Genomic DNA, 22,605 nt, shown 5'->3' with positions numbered 1-22,605 from the left:
CAACTGATTCATCACTTGTTGTGGCATAGAGTCTTCATCACATTCTTCATCAGGCTCAAAAACTTGGTCGCCATGAGATGTTGAAGGGACATTCTTGTATATCGAGAGGATTAGGATGAGTTTGGAAGCCATATGAATGACAAGTTTCCCACCGGTTAGAATTGCACAAGAATATCCTCACGAATCTCTTATGTCGGTTCGGTGCCTGGCTGGAGACATGTGAAGCTTGAGCCTTAGCCGTTTGATCTTGTGAGTAATCAATCGTAACTTGCAACTCAGCTTAAAATTGGACATCTTCTTCCTCAGTTATCATAACATATGTTTACATTTATTTATTCTTTTTTTATATATTTTTTATTTTTTTATCTTCTTTTTTTTTATAATCAATAACATAAATTAATTCGTAAATCAAATAATCCAGTGAATGAACAAGATCAAAAGTTTGTTCCTATCGTGGTCCCGATCACAAAAAACTACTCTATAAATTCAAAACTAGAATAAAATCTAATGTTCGAATTCATGAATGAAAATAAGAAAACAAGAAAGGAGAAAATCTCAGCGATGGTGCGCGGATCTTGCGTGTGAAGTGTGCAGTTTTCTCTTGTTTCTCCCAAGCTGTCGCCGTCAACAAATTATGAAAGTCTCCATTTCTTCTCGTCTGGAAAAAGTCCCTCCCAAAAGTCTTAGGTTTTACCTTTTTATTTCCTCCTCCAATCTCCACAAGATCTTCGCAAATCTGAATCCGATATCATGTATATGGACCCCGTGCATACATCAGGAAAGGGGTTCGTGTAGTCTGTGTACTAACTAATTCTCGGAAACACTGGACATGGACCCCGTGTAGAGGTCCGTCTCGGGGTCAGTGTAGAATCTATCAAAATCTTCCCTCGGCTTCTAAGGCACGGACCCTTACACGGGGTCCGTGTAGGGGTCCAGATACTTCTTTTTGTTATTTTCCTATTTTTCCGGGTATTTCTGACATGACGTTGCGCAGCTTGACTTTCTTTCCCTTTCGTTGGCTTTAACCATCTTTCGGTCAAACCTACAAATAGCAACAATAGAACGAATAAAGCGCAAAAAACTCGGAATAAAAACGCCAGATAAGCACGAATATGACAAAATAAAGTTCCTAAAACGCTATATAATTCGTGCTTATAAGTGGCATATCTAGAAATTCACCAGTTTGATTTTCCGTGGAAGGTTGAGGAGATGATGGTACTAGATCAGCAACCGATTCAGAAGTCAGAATTGTAGGCTCTGCCTGGATGAGAGTTGGAGCGGCTTAAGTCTGTAGATCTTCCTCAGATGATTTCTCAGCGGCTAGAGTTGGCGGGACTCTGGCTTGAGTCTGTTCAGTATTTGGCCGGTCGCCAGCTTGATTTCCTTATTGTTCAAAATCTGTTTAAAATCTTATTCTTATGCTATAGAAAGTTCATATTTCCGCCTCTTGACAGCCATGGAAATGGACAATGCATCCATTTCAAGCTGACTAATGACTGCAACATCATCTCGAGGTGTTGGGCGGTGTGCATCAAAATTTTCGCATTGTTGTCTGATGATTTGGCGTAACACTCTCTCCCTTAGATCCATCTCAATGAAGTCCCGTCGCTGCAAGGCTTCAGAAATCAATTCAGTCTCGGCCCATTCAGAATTTTCTGCTCAAGTTCAGCCACGACCTTGAGCTCTTTTTTCTTTATGATTCTGTCAAAATGAACAATGGTTCAATAATCCACTCAAGTATTAAACATGCTCATTCTTTCATTCGAAATTTCATCAAATCTCTATAAGGCAATGTTGATGGATGGCAGTTAACAAGCTCGATAAAGATTTGCTTCCCCATGGCCCGAGGTTGATGATTGGCAGCCTGGACAGTATCCGCTTCCTCTCTTTCGATTATCTTCACTCCAATCAGACTGGAGATAAGAACACAGTATTTTATCAATTTGAATTTTTACTTTGGCTTCTCAGCCTTCGGCTTAGGCTCAGCCACCTTCTTGGCCACACTAAACACTTGAGTCAGGTGGATCTTCTCCCATCATTTTTAGAGTTCGACGAGATAACCAATTTTCTTTTAGTCTCTTGAGCTCATGTTTTGATCGACTTGATTTTCTTCTTTTTAACTTCTTTTTCTCCGTAGCAACTATGAATTGAACAACTATTTACCACGTAAACTCACAAATCACAATACACAATAAAAGATAATATTACTTAGAGACGAAACAAAGAAGGAGAATCATTTTATCGTACATATTATCAATATAAAATATTTATCTACAAATTCAATTTTTCTCATCATTCATACTTAAATTTCCTTAATTATACGGTCCGAGCGACAAAGCGGTGCCAGACTGCGTTTTTAAAAGTTTCGTTTGAAGGTACCAAAATGTTGCGGGCTCCAACACCGGGCCAATCGACCCAGCCCATATACGAAATGGAGCAGCAGAACGCCGCCGGCACCCAGCTCCAGCAACATCAACCGCGGGTCTCTTCGTCTTCGTCTTCTCGGGCCCACCAATTCCACCCGGCCCGCCCCGCCATACTAGACCTCTTCAATCTCTACTTAGGCGTGGTAGCTTGATAAACTGTAGTGAAGATATTCTACGACTGAGTAGTTTATTCACTGCCGTTCATTTGATTTGATTTGAGTTTTTTTTTTTGTCGATTTTTTTGCAGAGAAGTTCAGGGCAGAAATCGGATGAATCAGTGGGAGAACCTCCGTAAGTTAACAAGTATTTTTTAATTATGTCTTTGTTTTGTTGATTGCTGTAGGAAGCTGTATATGATGGCTTTCGTACTATGGCATTAAATTGGGTTTGAGACATGGAATGCAAACTTGACATTTTCTAAATAGAAATCTTGTGATGGCCATTTTTCTGTAAACATGGCAGGCGGTAGTTGGTAGTCGGACGGTCACTCACTGCCTAGCCAGCGTAGAGGGGATTTATTTTTGACTAAATATCTAATTTTCTTTGTTCATCTTCCTATTTCTATATATTGGATTCAAACTAAAAATCAACGACATATCCTCCTCTTAAACCGATACAAATTGATTTAAAAATACATTTGACTATTTTTTTTAAAAATTTATAATTCTATATATTATATTAGGCGGCCGTCTAGGTGGATCCAAAAATTGGGGTGGTGGGCGTTGCAGTCCTAGGCGACGTCTTTTAGAACACCGGCTATAATAATGATTGTGATCACTTGTAAATATATTTTTTCTTTTCGCATTCGAGTGCTATTTAAATGGTGACTGTATCTGATTGAAACAAGTTTTATGTACCTTAACTGGGATTGCCTTTGGAAATGCCTTGGCTTTGTTTCTGGTTTAAAAAATATGTTGATTTTTAAACGAATTTTTATTCACCTGGATGACTGGGTTGGGATTGCAAATGCCATTTACTTGCGTATCTGATCGGTGTGAAATGACCTGTTTTTGGGGGAGTGGTACCTTCTGTCATCATTCTGTTTTTTGCAAAAGTTCCTTTGTTATCGATCTCAGCAGAAGTAAATTACAGGAACAAGACACAGAAGCGCATCACTGCAATCAACAGAGAACTTCCTCCTCCTAACGAACAATTTCTCTTTGATTTTGAGAAACTACAGAGCCAGTTCCCAGTGAGCCATGAAACTTTTAAACTGTTGTTAATGTTGTGATGTCGTTTGGTTGATTGATCACATAAATTTTTTGATTTTGAATCCTGTGAATCTTTTTTCAGGACCAGGAACAAGTACGTGCTGTGACTGAATCTGTCCTAATATCTCTAGTTATCCAATGTTGTAGTCATGCCCCAAGGGCAGAGTTTCTGCTCTTTGCACTACACGGTTTGTGTGAAATAGGATACATAAACTGGGATACGTTCTTGCCATGTCTTCTCTCTTCAGTTTCTTCTGCAGAGATGTCCGTTGGTCAGGGAAGTCAAACAGTGGCAGCTGTTACTTCTGCTGCTTCATCACATCCAGGGACCTTGCCACCTTCAAATACAGTTCCTAATATCACGAATTTTCCACCATCAAATCCTGTATCTCCATTGCCTTCGATTCTTGGTATTGGTTCCCCATCCCAGTCGGCAGCTGAGCCATCATCTGGTGCCACAATATCTCCCATAAAGTCAAATGATGGTACTTACACTAGCCAAAAGTCAGCAAGAGCAAATCTATCGATTCGAGAAAATGCTATAAGCAGTCTACGACAATTGTCCTGCAAAATAGTTTTGATCGGTCTTGACTCTAATCTAAGACCTGTCACGCATGCAGATATTTTTTATCACATCTTGAATTGGCTTGTTAACTGGGATCAAAAACAACCGGGGCTCGATGAATTTGATTCTGCAAGATTATGGAAACCTGACAAAGCCCTAATTGAATGGTTACACAGCTGTCTAGACGTGATTTGGCTGTTGGTTGAGGATAATAGATGTCGTGTGCCCTTTTATGAACTAATACGTAGTGGCTTACAGTTTATTGAGAATATACCAGATGATGAGGCATTGTTTACGCTTATTCTGGAGATTCATAGGAGGAGAGATATGATGGCAACACACATGCAGATGTTAGACCAACATCTTCACTGCCCTACTTTTGGAACTCCTCGACTTCTGCTTCAGGCCACTACTAATGTATCTGGCGAACCAGTGACTAACATGAGATATTCACCGATTACATATCCAAGTGTTCTTGGAGAACCTTTGCATGGAGAGGTAATACCATTTCCTGTAATTAACATGTTTCACTTGAATTTGTGACAATGATGTCTATTATAGTGACATTTAAACCAATCTCCTTGTGAATCAGCACAATTTATTCTGTTAACAATCTAATTTTTACTTGGACAATTGTGCAGCTTACTTGCAACAAAATTGCAAGACCTCAATTGTATTAAAGTTTGTATTAATTTTAAAACTGCACCACTTGTTTTTACCAAGCAATTCATAGTTGTGTGCATTAAAGATCAATTCGACATTTATTCATCAAAGTTCCATCTTCTGTTATGATGGTGTATTGCGGTCTCAATCAATTACATCAATATGGCATGAAGATATCTACCTTCAGCCTTTGTGAGACTCTTTTGTGTGATGTAATCCTAGAGTTTGATGTCTAATTTGTACGGCCTTCCCTTTTTTGAAATGTAAAAGTATGTCTGTTAGAGAAGCCAACAAGCAAATGGATTTGTCGATTTCCTATTGAACGATTAATTTAGCTAAGCAGAATAATATAGAACCAGATTTCCTAAATGCTTGTTACTTCATTTGATTTTATTTATTTTGGAGCATAGGAACTTGCAGCATCCATCAGGAGAGGAAGTCTTGACTGGGATCGAGCCCTTAGATGTTTGAGGCATGCTTTTCGCAACACTCCATCTCCTGATTGGTGGAGGCGAGTGTTGCTTTTGGCACCTTGTCACAGGAATCAATCACAGGGGCCTACGCCTGGTGCAGTTTTTACTTCTGAAATGATTAGCGAAGCAACAATTGATAGGATCGTTGAATTACTGAAGCTGACGAATTCAGGCAACATTTCTGAAAATTTTCAATTTTGTACTGTGCTTCCTTTCATCTGTTCTTCAAGCATATCACTTCTTACAACGATAATTATAAATTCACTTGTCTTGGTATAATGGATGGATATTGTAAAATATTCTAATTAGAGAGTGCTTGGGGCTCCATTTCTTGGAAACCAAACCAAATCCTCATTATTCATATTTTAAAGTCAAGTAGGGAATGACTACGATAATGCCTCAACTTCCTCAGTAATAGATGGCTCAACCTCAATTACCAAATCTTTCGCTCACTGTTGTGAACTATCACAAATTTAGTAATTTTTTGAAAGAGAAATTATTGCAATAATGCATTTATAACTTGTCTTCTACTCTCCCGTATCTCCATTTCAAGTTTTAAGGTAACATAAATTATCAAAAAACCGAAGTCCTTTCTATAATCTCCCGAAATGACCGTTGCACCGATTTCATTTTTATCAGCATCCAGTCATCCGTTCATAACTTTATGCAGTTTTATTAAATTTATTTATCTGGATGGCATCTATCATTTTGTCTGGATGACATCTATTATTTTGTCAAAAACCTTCTCGGAATGATATATGTTGATTAATTAGTTATCCTCGGTTAAGGGTTTTGGCACTCTCTGTATCTCCCTCTCAATTGGTTTCCTAGAGCAAAGCCTAGGTTGTGTTCATAGCTGACAAATGAGCTTTGGCTGCCAACAGGACAAGTTTTTTGCACTGTTGAAGGGTTATAATCCCTTGTGATGCGTGAAAATACTTCTGCGATAAAGCTAGATGCTTATTCCTAGTCGAGAATTTGTATATGCTTCCTCGCATTGTAGTTCACCCTCTGTTGCTATATTATTTGTCCCAAGAAAATTATCTATAACCTTACATTATCTATAACCTTACCTTTTGGAAAGCTCAAAATAATTTGTCTATCAGCTGACACTTTTGTGTTTCTAGTAACGTTTTTTTGTCTATGAATCTGCAGAGATGAATTGTTGGCAGGAGTGGCTTATATTTTCAGATGTTTTCTTTTTTCTCATGAAACATGGATGCATTGATTTTGTTGATTTTGTGGACAAGTTGGTTTCGCGGCTTCAAGATGGTGATCAACATATTCTCAGGACAAATCATGTTACGTGGTTGCTTGCTCAAATTATAAGGGTTGAGCTAGTAATGAACGCTTTGAACACAGACTCTAGAAAGGTCGCTTTCTTGTGTTCCTGTGCTTATCATATTTTCTTTTTCATACCAATCTTTTACCTTTTGAATAACAGAGGTTTTACGTGGTTGCTTGCTAAAATTATAAGGGTTGAGCTAGTAATGAACGCTTTGAACACAGACTTCCTCTGCTTATCATATTTTCTTTTTCATTCCAATCTTTTACCTTTTGAATAAAAGAGGTTTTATGGTTGTACAGTTCAATCTCATTTCACGTTTTCTTCATATATTATCACTAGTTTTTTACACTTGGACACTCGAACAGCCATTTATGTATAATCTTTGATTCCTAACCGCTAGAATAGCTGTCTATTTCTAATTAATTTAATCTGTTATAGTTTTGACTTTTTATTTCAATCTGCTGGTAGGTGGAGACAACCAGAAAAATCCTTTCATTTCATAAAGAAGATAGAAGCTCTGACCCCAATAACCCCCAAAGTATCTTACTGGATTTCATTAGCAGTTGCCAGAATTTACGTATTTGGACATTAAACACATCTACCAGAGAATATTTGAACAATGAGCAGCTGCAAAAGGGGAAGCAAATAGATGAATGGTGGAGGCAACTAAACAAAGGTATGGATCCATGATCTATAGTTAGGTAGCCATTAATTTAAGAATAATTTACCATAAATGCTGGGATTGGAGCTCAGGTTATGCCACATACCGCGTAGGTTGACACACTTCTTGGCCAAGCTCCACAACTCCAAAATTGATGTCATTTCATTGCTGTTAGAATTATATGAAAGACTGTAGATTTTGTTCCCAAGCAGTTGAGAAAATGAAGCTGAATATGCTGGTTTTTTTTTTTGAGTCACAAGGCCGTTAATGGTGCTGCAATTGCTACTCGAAATGGCAGAAATAGGGAACTGTAGCAAATGTTAGAAGACTTGATGACATAGTGATGATAAAGGGCAGTGACTATACGAAGGCCACTAGGAGTTTATATAGTAATGAAGGCGAGTTTGAGTTTGTTGGTATAAGAATTATGGGGATCCCTCGATTCTTATTGTTTGTGCCACTTAGAAAACATATTTTGGCTCAACCTTTGGTAGGTTCCATATTGCCCACACGAAGGGCATAAAATTTTATAGTTTGAAATTTATTATTTCTCAAATCTTTTCACTTTCCCTTTAAAACTAGGTGAACGGATCATGGACTACATGAATATGGATGAAAGATCGATTGGGATGTTTTGGGTTGTCTCTTATACCATGGCACAACCTGCTTGTGAAACTGTGATGAATTGGTTAACCTCTGCTGGAGTAACAGAGGTAATATCTGGACCAAATCTACAGTCAAATGAGAGACTGATGGTGATGCAGGAAGTTAGCCCAGTGCCTATGTCATTAATATCTGGCTTTTCCATAAATTTATGTTTGAAACTTGTATATCAGATGGAAGAATCTATGTTTTCTGGGCAGGTAAATTATTGCTGTACTTTTTTTTTTAATCTCAATCACATGCAAATTCATGAGTTCCCCCACACATTTACCCACATGCATCAGATACACCCTTACAGTAACAAGATATAACACTGGATAAAGAAAAAAAATATGAATATGTCAACGTCAGCAAGATTGCTGGAGAATACTGTACTTGTATTTTCAGCAAATGAGTTAATTATGTGGATTGCATATTAATGGAACCTTATTGTTGTCACTTGTCATTGCTGTGATGCTGGTCCTACTTTCATAAGAAGCTGGTCATGATTTTCCTTGTGATAATCACCCTTTTGTTGATGAGTAAATTGTGTATGACATTTATTTTGACTATGATGCATTTTGAAACAGATCGTGCCAAGCATTGCAATGGTTGAAACATATGTTAGAGTGCTTCTCGTTGCTCCCCATGCTTTATTCCGTTCACTCTTGACCGTAAGTTTTTTTTATGTTCTCAAAAGTTGTGCTTTCCAATTTGCCATTGCTTTATAAATTCCAATCAAAGTCATTCCACTTACTGAATACTAGCCTTTATATTGTCTCTTAAATGATGACCCCTTTTCAACTATGGCACAAGGTTTATTGTTTCCTTTTTAATGTTGACATTAAAATAAATGACAAAAAAACGTATCCCCAGGTGAGAATGAATTAAGATATAGTCACCATGTTATACTAGTTTTAGTTTATGATGATACCTTGATCTAGATATCTTCTTGTTTGATGCCATTCATGTGTGTATGATACCACGGTTTTGTGTGCTTGATGCAATTTTATTCATTAAAATTTCTACTCTTCCAATTTAGGAATATCTGATGGTTCAATATATTAGTTTGTACCGTCTTTAATGATTTTCATTACTAGTTGGGGAACATGATTTACACATGATATTTCACCGTAGTCTTTTTTTATATTGGACGTATGCTGAAAACCTTGTACTTATTACAGTGAAATTATGATTTTGCGGTGTCTCGTAATTGTTCTGAATAAAGTTAGCCTCAGAAAGTAAATAAGATGAATGAATTTCCAAATAAAAAAAGAAGTGCAAGACAAATGCTATTTTGTCGATAATTTTTTTTCTGTATAGATATTGAATGCTATTGAAAGCAGGTGCACAGAGAAACAATGTGTTCTAGGAACTTGATTATTAGGAAAACTTGGGTATAAATTTGATGATCAGAAGACCTCAATTTTAAGAGTCTGAACTATTGTATCAAGTATATGGACAGTAAAATTTATCCTATAGGGATCCTCAGTCTCCAGTCGTGAATAACTGCTTTGCAAGGAAAATCTATAACAAGAATTTTATGTATGACACCTCATGAAAATGACCTTAGGATTTGTTGAGTGTATTTAAGACCTAAATTCTATCCTAATTCAAAAGCAACTATCTAGGAACATTATAAGATTTTGGTCAAGTCACATTTAACGTAGAATCTATCACCCTGTAAATTAACTTAGAAAAGAAGACGAAGGAAAAAAATTGACGAGCGGTGAGATAGACAATGAAAAACTATAACAGTCTATCAGCGATAGAGCTCCCAATGCGGTCTATCAGACGTAGTAGGATGATGGAGCTTCTATTTCGGCAGTTAGTACTGAACATAACCGCTGCAATGAGTTGAAGTGTCTTTAGTTGTTTGTAGAACTGAGGAGGAAAATTGGGCAATAAGGGCAAAAGGCTGAAAACAGAACGAGAAGAAGAAGATAATAATACAAGGCCATTTGAACTTTGAGGGAAGATTGTGATATAATTATTGCAAGTCTTTTCCAAAACCTAGATCATGAAGATCTGCAGCATTTTCTGCATCACTAGCCGTTTGGTTAAGTCCAAATAGCCTAGTGAACCTTCCAAATTGTTCTAAATGATACATGATGTATTCTTTTGATGAGTTGTCTTATATTATGGTCTGAAGGTATTGTCTCATCGTGGGGCATATTTCCTAGATGTTCAAGGGAAGATTTCTGATCCCACTACTGATTAGCAGAGGAGTATGTCAAAGTACAAAAATCTTAATTTCCCGTATCGAATGTTCCACTTTAATAACTGTCTATTGCATCACTGCTTTACTACATCCTGTTGTTATTTGCTTGGCGGAGTCATTTTGTTTGTGGGGCAGAACTTCGTGTTCAATTTGTGTTTCACCTACAGAAAAAAAGTTATATATACCTCTGTGGTGCTTGTATTAGATTATGTGCCCAATCTGTCCTATGGTAACCCTCGTGACACGGCCATGAGGAGAGCAATAAAATTCATTTTCTTTGCTTGTTTTGTTTTTCCATAGCTTTTCATTTTGAGACAGCAACTATGGTGTTTGCGGCCGCTTTTTCGCATTCTGCACATACTGTAAATAAAATGGAATATAGTAAGCAAGAAGCTGGTTGTAGGGATGAATAACAAAAGATGTTTTGGAAAGATAGGCGTGTTTAGATGCCTTGGTTTCATAGTGAGGTTTCGTATGAATTCTGGTTAAAGAAGTTTGATTTGTATATGTTTGATTACTTTTTCCTTGTATTAACATGTGAAAACATTGTATATATGATTGATTTCTGTCTTTTCCTACTTTGATTTCTCACAATTTTATTATACTTGCTCGACTCTGTCATTGAATTTAGAATTTCAATTGCAGCTTCTGGCCCAGAGGAATCAAACCTCATTCAGTAAACCTGCTGCTTCTATCTTGGTGTTTGAACTTCTGAACTACCGGTTGCTATCAGTTTACAGGTGAAGTATTGAGTGTTCTATTAGTCAGAAGATTTTTTTGGTTCATCAAACTTATACAGTATACACTACTGGAGGTCAAGAGAGTTGATAAACTAAGGCATGCTGTATTCATGTTGAATGTGTCCTAGTGGAACACTTTAGGTGTTCAACAAGAACACGGGAACACCGAACATGGCTTATGAAAATTGACACGGAATTCAATGTCTTTTTCTCGTTTTTCCATGTAATTTTATATATGGTATGATTCATGAAATTGTGTCCTCTATGTCACATTCTCGCAACGATCTTGAGTTTTGGATCTTGTCATGGGACCATGGATTGGAAAAATCCTCAAAATCGGTGGTGGTTCTTTTTCTTGTTAGATTTTCTCCCATTTCAACCTGTGGCCTCAATGGTTGGACTGAGGTCTGTTACAGAGAATCTTTCAATAATTTAGAAATATGTTTATTGAGAAAATTTTTCATTAATTTTTTATTTTCATTTCGACTGCATATAGATACAAAATCTACTCTATATCAACTACTAATGATAAATCAAATCCGAAGATAACTATTTATAATCTTCCCTTGTTTATAGATCACATGAGATATTGACTAGAGTCCTAAGAACGAAGTGAATTAGAGGCTTTATACCTTGATTTCCTTGTTCTTGAGTCTACCATATGAAGTATTGGTAAACAATAATGATGCAACAATAATGATAACTTTTAGTTTAATTGCTTAGTATTTTAGTTATATCAGGAATCTCCGGATTTTTACCATATTAGGATTAGTATTAGTATTCTATTAGGATTTTTGGTGTCCTACTTGGTATAAAACTAGGCTTAGTATCAAACATTCAATTTAGATTCATACTATTTCTCAATTGAGTTTTTAATTATTTTGTTTAAACATCCCTTCCTCTGAGCCAAAATTGGCATCAGAGAGGATTTCACGTGAACCCGATGGTTGAGTGTGCTTCTAGTGGGAAACAACCCTTCGACAACGAACGACATACCAATAGAGTTGAACAGTGGCTCGATAGATTTGAACCCAAACTAGGGAGGATCTTGAATTGCTTGATGTTAATGTATTGGTTTAGTTTTGGCATTATCAATTCTCTTATGCAATCAAATTTCAGTAGCAAATATTTGTATATTTTCTATTCAAGGTACCAAGGGAAGAGCAAAAGTCTGATGTATGATATCACCAAAATGGTGGCTACATTGAAGGGCAAACGTGGAGATCATCGTATTTTTAGGCTGGCAGAAAATTTATGCATGAATCTTATATCATCAATGAGGGAATTTTTCTTTGTGAAGAGGGAAGGGAAGGTGGGCAAACAATCTTTAGATGGTATATCTTTTAAATTTGTTTGGTATAATGACACTGATCTCCAGCCCCACCAATGTACCTGTTCCAGGGTCCAACTGACTTCACTGAAACTTTAAACCGGATAACAGTAATTAACCTTGCTATCATCATCAAAACTCGTGGCATTCCAGAGGTAGAGCACCTGGTATACCTCCAAACGATGTTGGAACAGATACTTGCCACAAGTCAACATGCATGGTCGGAGAAGACCCTTCGCTATTTTCCTTCTATTTTACGTGATGCCTTGGCTGGACGGGTAGATAAAAAGGGCTTGGCCATTCAGCTATGGCAGCAGGTAAACGAAAATAGTTCTTGGTAAAAAATAGCCTTTGCTTTTACAAATTATCTCGAACTCTTGTTCTCCTTGATTCACGCTATAGTGAATATTTGTAATCTTGGTTACTAGAAAATATATCCTTGAATCATTCAATTTCCTCAAGTGTATGAACTTCCCAAATGTTACTCTGCGTTGAAGTTTTAAATCACTTGCTAGATATGGCAAACATACTACTCCTGAATATTTTATACAGTTTGGACACCAATACCTCGTTTTAAAATGTTGATGGCTATTGACAGGCAGAGACAACTGTGATTAACCAATGCACACAGCTTCTTTCAACATCTGCTGATCCAAGTTATGTCACGACTTATATTAATCACAGTTTTCCTCAACACCGCCAATATCTTTGTGCTGGTGCATGGATTCTAATGTATGGCCACCCCGAGAGCATTAACAGTTTGCATCTTGTAAGTAACCTAATTTACGAAGATTGATATTCTTTCATCAATTTTGTTGGGAAAGGAGTTTTGTAACATCTCTCTCATTCATTTGGTTGAGTTCACTCGCGTGTCCCTTGATGATTAGGGTCGTGTCTTGAGGGAGTTTTCACCTGAAGAAGTGACTGCTAACATATACACAATGGTGGATGTTCTACTGCATCATTTTAGCTTGGAACTGCAGCGTGGACGTTCCTTGCAGGTGTATTCTCCTTGAGTTGCCATAGCTTGTATTTCATTTTTTAATCTTATACTGTAGATAAGGGGCTTTAAAGAATCGGTCAACACACTGACGAGGTATCCCTAATTTTTCAAAACCTTATATACTAAAACTTTATCCAGGAGGATCCATGAGGGGTAAAAAGGATGGGATATTTGCATGTGTTTTATTATTAATTTTTTTCTTTTTGTGTGTGTGTGGGGGTGGGGGGAGTGTTAACAAAGGGAATAAATTTGGGGTCATTCTCCATCGCTGGAGTGATTTTTAATTGTAATTACTTCCATTTTCTTACCAAAACCATTAATATAAATACTCTTGAAATTTTTCTCTGTTTTATTTATTCTCGTTATTTGTATTCGAGTCATATTACCGTTCTTCAATTCTGTTCGTTTGAGGTGGTTATATAAGTAGCTAAATTGCAGACCAAATATTGTGAGCTCAAAGTTCCCATTTTTGCAATTCAGGATCTTATGCTGAAAGCATGCACTAATCTTTCCTTCTTCATCTGGACCCATGAACTCCTACCTTTGGACATTTTACTATTAGCATTAATCGACCGTGATGATGACCCCCATGCTTTGAGAATCGTGGTATGTTCTATTATTAAGCCTTTTCAATTTATTAATTTTCAATGCTCTTCCATCAGTTGATTCATCATAATGGCCTATAACTCATCGACTAAAGCGAAACACTTTCTTTCTGTTGTTTTGTGTAATGCTGAATAGTTGTCTTTGAAAACAGCAGTTGTTTCAGAAGCCTGTAGCGGTATTGGAATAATTGGTGTTATCTATTGTCCAACTTGAATGGGATGTAGTTGCATCCATATTTTCTCGTTGATATTTCATTTAATGTGAGAAAGCAGGTTCGTTGAGTGTTGTGGTATGTCTCTTTGTAGCAAGGTGTTCGATATCTTATTCATTCTGTTAATATTAACGATGCTATAGGAACTTTTATTTTCTTCTATCCGAGGCCATAGACTGGCCGCTACTTATGGTTGAAGAAAATGTGTGAGGAAATCTGGTTCATTGTGTGATCCTCTCAAAGTATATAGTAAATCTTCTTTTAATTAGTATTATTTTTAACTTTTATGAGTTATTGTAAGAACAAAATTTATTCTGTAGTCCATTACTGGTGAGCAGTGGAATGTTTTTAAGTAATTTTTGAAAAAAAAGATGTTTATCCGAAGCCGGTTTGTCTAAAATTTACTTGAATTCATGTGATTCAATGTTTCAAGTTCTCGATTGAAATCAGATGAATTGCAGAGATGACACAGTATTTAAATTCAGTTGATATTTTTGTTTGGTTATTTTCCTTGTAGATTAACCTGCTTGACAGTAAGGAGCTGCAACAAAGAGTGAAACTGTATCTTATGAATCATGGTCCCCCAGAGCATTGGCTTTTTTCTGGAACTTTCAAGCGAACTGAGTTGCAGAAGGCCCTGGGAAATCATCTATCATGGAAGGAAAGGTAAGTTTTTAAACCATGAGATTTATTGAAAATGCTGTTAAAATAGTTTGTGTACTTGAATGTTGTTTAGTAATCTAAGTGAAGTTTAAAGTTTAAACAGATCCTTGATTTAACGCACTTGTAGAATTTTGGCTGATGCACTTTGAGTCCTTTTTTCCCAGTGTTCAGTTTTATAACACTAAGTTGATCATGGACGGAAAATCCCAGTCTAGATCAAATTGACCGGAGATTGTTGGACATTTGTTAGCAAAATGGTCTAGTATGTTAACGAATGAGCATAAATAAAGTGATTTTGCAACACCCTCGATGCCCAAAGCATGCAGGAGGTCATATTTTCCTCCCCATTTAAAGTTTGGAATCACGAGAGTATGTGGCATAATTGCAAACCTCTAATATTGACAGCAATTTTGACAAGTTGACATGTGATGCAACAATGACAGGTAGTTTCAGTACGGTTGCAACTAAAGGTGTTATGGTAATGGCTTATACTCATGATGTGTGGTTACAGATATTGCTTTGCAGAAACTTTTGATTTTAAAAGATTAATGTTCCGTATTTGTTATTGACTTATTTCTCATGCGCAAAGTTTGTTGTAACTTGTTTCGTTTCCCATGTTAAGTATTTGTAACTTCGTAATTTTCCCAACCCAATTGTATTTTCATTTTTTTAATTAATGCAATTTGGTCCTCACATCTAAGTTTGCTCCAGGTATCCAACATTTTTTGATGATATCGCCGCACGTCTGCTCCCAGTGATCCCTCTGGTCATCTACAGATTTATTGAAAATGACGCTATTGATGCTGCTGACAGAGTGTTACAAGTTTATTCAACATTCCTTCATTACTATCCATTGAATTTTACATTTGTGCGGGATATACTTGGCTATTTCTATGGTCATCTTTCAGGGAAACTGGTCCTTAGGATATTAAATGTTTTAGATGTGAAAAAGGTAATGATGACTCTTCTTTTTTATTTTCTCTGGAACCTTTCCTTTTCTCACTTGAGTTTTCTTCTTATTTGTTACAGATTCCCTTTTCGGAGTCCTTCCCTCAGCACGTTAACTCGTCTAATACATCTAATGCAGCCATTTGTCCACCACTGGACTACTTTGCCACCCTTTTATTAGGTTTAGTGAATAATGTTATTCCTCCTTTGAACAACTCCTCCAAAAATGGACCAACGAGAGATGTCTCAAACAGTTCAGTGAGAGCTCCACATAATAAGCCTCAAGCCACAGCACAGCCAGTCCCAACAGTTACTCCTGAGGGCCAGAAACCATTCTATCAAATCCAAGATCCTGGCACACATACCCAGCTGATCCTCGAGACGGCTGTCATAGAAATCCTTTCTCTTCCTGTAAATTCATCCCAAATTGTCTCGTCACTTGTGCAAATTGTTGTTCACATACAACCGACTCTGATTCAATGTAGCAATGGACTACATGCTCTATCCAATGGAGTTGGACAAAGTTCGGTTTTGCCAACATCTCCATCTGGCGGAAGCAGCGATTCCTTTGGTGCAACCAGGACTCCTTTGGTTTCAGGAATAAATTCCTCCAGCTTTGTCTGGAGAAGTGGATATACATGCCAGCAACTATCATGCTTGTTGATCCAAGCATGTGGTCTTCTTTTAGCACAGCTTCCCGCTGAGTTTCATGTTCAACTCTATATGGAGGCGGCACGTGTTATAAAAGAGAGCTGGTGGCTTGCTGATGGGAAAAGGTCGGTTGGTGAACTAGAATCGGCTGTCAGCTATGCTTTGTTAGATCCAACATGGGCTGCTCAGGACAATACTTCTACGGCCATTGGTATGTTCCTCCAGTTTTTCACTTTTTCTGCATCTTTTGAGGAAATCATTCACTGAGATATTTCATCTCTTTAATTTTCTCTAATTTATTTGAATGTTTGCACAACTTTATCCACTGCTGGCCTGTGTCATTTTCGATCCATCTTATTACTCTACTCTGCTACAATGTTAACAGTTGCGTAGAAATATTCATCCTGAGGGCTGAGGTTTTTTATTATTTTTCTTTGGGTAAATTACATCCCAATTTATCTCAACTAGAAATAAGATTGTAATACTTTGCCAGAGTTCAGTAGTATGGTTTTGATTTCTTACTTGAAAGTAGTTTAAGCTAGACTTTTTGTGCAACACACAATCTGTAGACTTTACGTGGAGTAATCTAAATTTAAACAAAAAAAATTAATCAAAATGGACATTTCTAATGGTTGTAGCATCCAGTACATTAAATCTGCTTTGGTTTACTGTGGTTGACTCATTGTCTTACGCCTGCCAAGAGTAAACTTCATTGTTTTCTTTCCTTTCTACATTATGTTTTTTATATTAGAATGCAGATCATTTTTACTTGACGGTTTTCATGTAGGCAATGTTGTGGCATTGTTGCACTCTTTCTTCAGTAACCTCCCCCTGGAATGGCTAGAGGGAACACATCTTATCATTAAGCATCTGCGACCGTTGACATCCATCGCTGCTCTGAGAATAGCTTTCCGAATTATGAGTCCATTGCTTCCTCGAGTGGTCAATGCTCACACCCTCTTCAGTAAGGTAGCGAGAAATATGTTCACCCACTTTTGTTGAACAAAATTAATTTCTGGATTATATTTTCTCCATGTTGATTATTTCATATCATCATCTTTCAGACACTCTCGTTGCTTTTGAGCATCATGGTTGATGTCTTTGGGAGGAACTCCCAGCAATCGGCTTCTATTGAAGCCCCGGAGATTGCAGACATTATTGACTTCTTGTATGCCAATATTTTCTCAATTATAATGGCATTTAATAATTTAATACCATGTGGTATATTTATCTGCGGTGAGCTTATCTGTAAATGGTTCAATGTTTCTTCAGGCATCATATTGTTCATTTTGACGGGCAAGGAGGTCCTGTACAAGCGAACAGTAAACCACGACCAGAAATCCTTGCTCTCATTGGAAGAGCAGCCGAAAATTTACGTCCAGATGTGCAACATCTTCTTTCACACTTGAAAGCTGATGTGAATTGTTCCATCTATGCTGCAACTCATCCAAAAATTTCCCCAAACACCACTTGATCCGATGGGCTGTGCTCTTGGAGCGAAAAGGTGGGAATGTGACCTCGTGAAAAAGTAGAATGATCTTTTGTTCAAGGGTACTGGACAGAGGTTTCCATCTAGGGAGAATCCTTGGAGCGAAAAGGTGGGAATGTGCTCTCGTGAAAAAGTAGAATGATCTTTGGTCAAGTTGTACGTTATACTCGGGTCGAAATATCCTATCTGAGTTGTGGTGAAATATTGATGTGCATATTCCAGATGTCAGCTACTCATTATCGGGATATTAGGAAGCATTGTGAATATAGGTAGGAGAAATTATATATATAAACTATATATATACATATATATAGTTCGGTGGGGTATAAGAAGCACAGGCATATCTAATCGAATCATAGTGACCCAAATTTTCAGATAATGTCATCGTACAAAAATATAGAATTAAGACTATTTGATTTCATAGAAAGTACGTAAAGAGGGTGACATTTGCCCACCACTCTGCTTTCTTCATCGGTCTGAAAATTCAAGGATGGACTGAAAAGTAAGCAAGCAGACCCACTAAAGGCGCATTGATGTATGTGGTTGGCTCGGACTCCTGAAAGAAAGGTCTCGAGTCTGGGAAGTAGTCTGAGCTATTAGGCCCGCCTACAACCGCACCAACCAATAAGTTTGGGTTCGGAGCTGGGCTCAAATAGTATCGAGTCCCGTCTTTGCATCTGATGCGAGAAGGGTGGGCTTCCAATGATGGCAACGAGCTCGCTCGATGGTGGATTCTCTCTGGGTACCGTCGACCGTAGCCCACCATGTAAGACATTCTCAATGGGTTATCACCTAGAATGTAGTCCACCTGACATGGAATGAGCTAGTTTATCGAATGGAGATGGATGATACTATAACCAAGATACAATATTTGTCATAGTATCTTTACACTTCTAACATGTTTTTTTTATTAAACCATGCTAGTATTTGCGACTATCATAAAAAATACTTAAATTTTAATCCTCGTCTCAACAAAAAAAAGAGAGACTAAATTTGGTCAAGTAGGAAATTTCATGGGTCCACTGCTTCACCCGATGGATCATAGCCATTCAAATATGTGGTTCTCATACCAAATGAATGGTGGATGTTAGTACACCCGTGTAACATAGATTTTTCCGACAAAATTTACATACTCATTGACAGTTGGCCAAGAATAACAACTGAAACATGTAGATATAGACAAAAAAAAGATATATGCTGTGATCCTCACATTGTTACTAGCCGTTGTGTCATTATTTCATACGGGCAAAGGGTTATGTTACCTGGCGTCTGGCTAATCTTTTGAGAAGTGAAGGGGAGGCCGACGTCGCGCCACACGGGATGACGTGCTTGGCGTGACTTATATAGTTGGAATAAGCCAGAAGTAGAAATGATAGGGATGTTACATGCTGCATGTTGCTTCCTCCAGACTTGAATATCAAACCTCCTAATAAATTGCCAGCGATACTAAATTTATTATGAAATCAATTCAATTAAAAAAAGGAATAATTTGCGCAAATGCTGAATAGAAATTATACAGAATAATTAACATTTTGTACACATACCCGGAGAATATTGAACCTGAGCGTGAGAATTAATTCCTGGCAATAAGGAACATATAAAAGTATCTGCATTTATTTGGAATGATTTTAGATCACTTGCTCTTCCCATTAGCACTTCCTGCCACAGAATCATTCACAATTTTTCAAGAAAAGATGAATAATTTTTTTATTCGAAATAAAAGTTCAAAACCAAACACACACACACACACACACACATATATATATATATATATTCTTTGTCTTATAGAAAATCCAAAGTACTGTGGAATTGGATCCATAGAGTACTTACTGTGAAGTCACGGTCATTTTTCCCAGTGAAAAGTAACTGCGCAGATCAGAGCCATTGATCTTTTTGCACATGCATACAGCAGCACTGGCGAAAATTAACCAGAGCCCGCGTACGATTATTATTTAATTATTTTTTCTCGTTTTTTAAACTTTCCATTTTCATTCAAGAAAAGTAACCTAGTTACTGTCATTTTCTCAATGCTACACTAATAAAAGTTATTTGCATGTTATGATCTCTAGAGTACTTTCGGATTGTTGGGTCAAAAAAGACTTGTTGGATCACAATATCAATCAAAAATTTGATTTATCTCTCTCTATATACAGAGAAAATATACAAATATAATCGATTCAACATGGTTGGTTACGTGGTTTGATATTCATTAGATTTGTTTAGGTAAACTTACAATCTTTTTTTCCTATAACACTTGATGATGGAATCGAAGTAACCAACCCAATTAAAAAAAGAAAAAGAAAAAGAAAAAGTTGGGGATGATTAATATTAATAATTATATGTAACCTTGGAAAGGAGAACATTGATGCCTGCGTGTTTGTTATCCCAACCGAACTCATTAATGGTGTCTCCAGCTCTCAATACCACCTCGTTCCGAACTATATACTCTTTGTATTCTCTCCTCCTCGATGCTTTGTGTAACCACGCCGCACCCCATAGCAATTCATCCTATATACGTACACCACGTGTATATATATATATATATATCTATATAAACCATATCGGAGTAGTAGTCGGGGAGATCAGACGTAAGTTCGAACACACAACCCAATGTAACTTTTAAAATATATATGTATATATGTGAATTTCTTGCTTGTAAGATTAGTAATTAGATAAGGTAAATTAAGAATACCTGGAAACCATTGACATCGCAGTAAAAAGGGCAGGCCGCATACTGTAGGCTCGAAGTGTAAGGACCTCGGTGCCTGTCTGCAAACTCGAACACCTACACCAACATTTGTAATTAGTTCATGTTATGTAATCGCTAAAAAAACTCCATTTTTTCAATTAATTACAAATATGTTGTTATAAATTAAGACTTCGATTTTATTCAATGATTAGGTGGTTTATTTATTCAAAAATACGTGCAAATTATATGGATTGCCCAAATATTAATATAGTTACGTTATTTCCAAAAATAGTATTCGAAATTCATTTGTATAAAGTTAATGTGTAATTAAGAGTCGTTATTTTATAGAATAATATTTTTATTAATTTTGTTTTTTAAAAAATAAATAATTATTAAAGCCTGATTTTAAGGAAATGAATGAATAGAAAATATAAGAAAGTTGTGTTCTTGTATATTTATACATTTGTCGACATAGGAAAAGCAAACGGCATTAATGTTCACTTACTTTAATTGCGCGATTCAAAAGAAGGTTCGAGTAGGCGGGATTTCGTGAACGGAATACGATGGAGGCTGCGGCGAGCGCGGCGGCTGTCTCTCCGGCGACGTCGGAGCCAGGGTGGTTGGCGTCAACCTTATACGCAGTTCTCAGGGTGTCCATATCCTCAGGTCTTTCCCAGCAGCTGTGATCCGACGACGGATCTCCCACCTGCACATATACGACGCCTTCGTGTGCTGTGGCCTTCAGTAAGTAATCGGTGGCCCATTTCAGGGAGGCCACAGCGTTGTTCAGCTCCCCGGCGACGCGCATGTTCCTCCCGAAGTCTATGATGCTCCACGACAGCAATGTGGCGGTGAACGCCATTGGGAAACCGAACTTGACGTTGTCCCCGGCGTCGTAGTAACCTCCAGTCAAATCAACCTGAATGCAACGAAAGGAATTTTTTCAGAAAAATCATCTCAATCGATGTACAGTAGATCAGACGTTAGATGTTCAGGAGTGTGACGATTCTTACTCCGGCGGAGGCTCCGTCATGCATTGCGGAGTCTCTGCGCCACCGGATGCGTTGGTTTGGGGGGAGTTTGCCCGAGCGCTGGCCTTCGAAGAAAAGAATGCTTTTGTGGAGTGCGTCGCGGTAGTCGTGACCAGCGGCGGCGGAGTGGTGGTGAAGGAAGGAGAGGAGGAGGAGGAGGAGGATGACGGCGGTGGAGAATGATCGGTGATTTGCCGGGAATTGGGGAGGATTTAGCGCCATTTGGCTCAGCACACAAGTAAGGAATGATCAGAGTAACTGCTTTATTATATAGTACACTCGGGGTCATAGGATTCTTAGGAAAGGACGAATGGGAAACTGACAGCTGGCGAATGTTTATTGGATGAAGTGTAGATACCAATGAGAGGTGAAATTGATTGGTCCGAGATGGTTTGACCGTTTGATGTGAACCAACGGTATAAAAATTAATTGTTTTCGTTTTTTCTTTAAAAAAAACAAATTAAATCTCGAACTCGAAATCTCAACTTCGATAATTCGAAATAACCAAAATTTATGATTTGGTTAAAAAAAAACAAATTAAATCTCGAACTCGAAATCTCAACTTCGGTAATTCGAAATAACCAAAATTTGATTTGGCCAAATATTTGTTCAAAAAATAATAAATTCTCGAGTTGTATTATTTATTCTCTTTAGAATAATAGTAAATTTAATTTAAATATCGTTTCCAAACATAAAATATTTTCCATGACAAAAATAATAATATTTTAAAATTTATTAATTTAGTTTTGTCCTTTTTTGGAGGGTTTTTGTTCATCCATATATGCAATCTGCATGCAACGGCAACCATCGCCATTAAATTTTTCAACGGTGACTTAAAACTGTATGCAGTGCATCACTTTAACTATATCATATGATAACGATGGGAAGATGGTCTTCTACCTCTATCCATACATCGATTTATCGATAATAAACGCACGTGTTTTTTTTATTCAGGCTGACAAATCAATACATTGTATCACATGAAAAATATATGACATTGTGTGACGTAACGAGTACTTGTCAATAGAACAAGAAGTCGATATCAAAAAATCAGATTGTTCGAAATAGGTTACGTAAACGCCGAATATATATAC

General features: G+C 37.2%; 2 protein-coding genes across 2 annotated transcripts; one reads left to right on the top strand and one right to left on the bottom strand.

The window, feature by feature from the left end:
* Positions 1 to 2,313: 2,313 nt before the first annotated feature.
* On the top strand, positions 2,314 to 18,084 carry LOC140816253 (mediator of RNA polymerase II transcription subunit 23). Its single transcript, XM_073175379.1, has 21 exons — positions 2,314 to 2,569; positions 2,674 to 2,717; positions 3,519 to 3,618; positions 3,720 to 4,700; positions 5,276 to 5,510; positions 6,494 to 6,711; positions 7,095 to 7,302; positions 7,870 to 8,150; positions 8,520 to 8,603; positions 10,796 to 10,890; positions 12,040 to 12,202; positions 12,292 to 12,537; positions 12,819 to 12,989; positions 13,108 to 13,221; positions 13,704 to 13,829; positions 14,558 to 14,706; positions 15,415 to 15,655; positions 15,733 to 16,513; positions 17,090 to 17,271; positions 17,367 to 17,470; positions 17,575 to 18,084. Exons 1-21 carry the CDS (start codon positions 2,384 to 2,386, stop codon positions 17,774 to 17,776), a joined length of 4,911 nt encoding a protein of 1,636 aa, XP_073031480.1. The 5' UTR covers positions 2,314 to 2,383; the 3' UTR covers positions 17,777 to 18,084.
* Positions 17,945 to 21,735, bottom strand: LOC140816254 (endoglucanase 8-like). The gene is made up of 7 exons (XM_073175380.1): positions 21,494 to 21,735; positions 20,986 to 21,399; positions 20,484 to 20,576; positions 20,138 to 20,299; positions 19,336 to 19,450; positions 19,054 to 19,217; positions 17,945 to 18,599 (listed from the first exon to the last, which is right to left on the bottom strand). The coding sequence occupies exons 1-7, from the start codon at positions 21,731 to 21,733 to the stop codon at positions 18,276 to 18,278; spliced, it is 1,512 nt and encodes a 503-aa protein (XP_073031481.1). The 5' UTR covers positions 21,734 to 21,735; the 3' UTR covers positions 17,945 to 18,275.
* Between the last annotated feature and the right edge of the window lie 870 nt (positions 21,736 to 22,605).

This window comes from Primulina eburnea, chromosome 16 (genome assembly GCF_022965805.1).
Source record: "Primulina eburnea isolate SZY01 chromosome 16, ASM2296580v1, whole genome shotgun sequence".
NCBI lineage: Eukaryota > Viridiplantae > Streptophyta > Magnoliopsida > Lamiales > Gesneriaceae > Primulina > Primulina eburnea.
The sequence above is the reverse complement of the archived record's forward strand: the minus strand, read 5'-3'. Positions and strand labels throughout refer to the sequence as shown.

What these genes read in the sequence shown, in the direction of transcription:
- LOC140816253 (XM_073175379.1), top strand. Translation starts at nt 2,384, where the DNA reads ATGTTGCGGGCTCCAACACCGGGCCAATCGACCCAGCCCATATACGAA. An exon ending in GAGAACCTTTGCATGGAGAG is followed by an intron (nt 4,701 to 5,275) that starts GTAATACCATTT and finishes TTTGGAGCATAG; the next exon opens with GAACTTGCAGCATCCATCAG. An exon ending in AATCTATGTTTTCTGGGCAG is followed by an intron (nt 8,151 to 8,519) that starts GTAAATTATTGC and finishes ATTTTGAAACAG; the next exon opens with ATCGTGCCAAGCATTGCAAT.
- LOC140816254 (XM_073175380.1), bottom strand. Translation starts at nt 21,733, where the DNA reads ATGGCGCTAAATCCTCCCCAATTCCCGGCAAATCACCGATCATTCTCC. An exon ending in TTTTGAATCGCGCAATTAAA is followed by an intron (nt 20,577 to 20,985) that starts GTAAGTGAACAT and finishes ATGTTGGTGTAG; the next exon opens with GTGTTCGAGTTTGCAGACAG. An exon ending in AAAGATTAGCCAGACGCCAG is followed by an intron (nt 18,600 to 19,053) that starts GTAACATAACCC and finishes ATTCCATGTCAG; the next exon opens with GTGGACTACATTCTAGGTGA.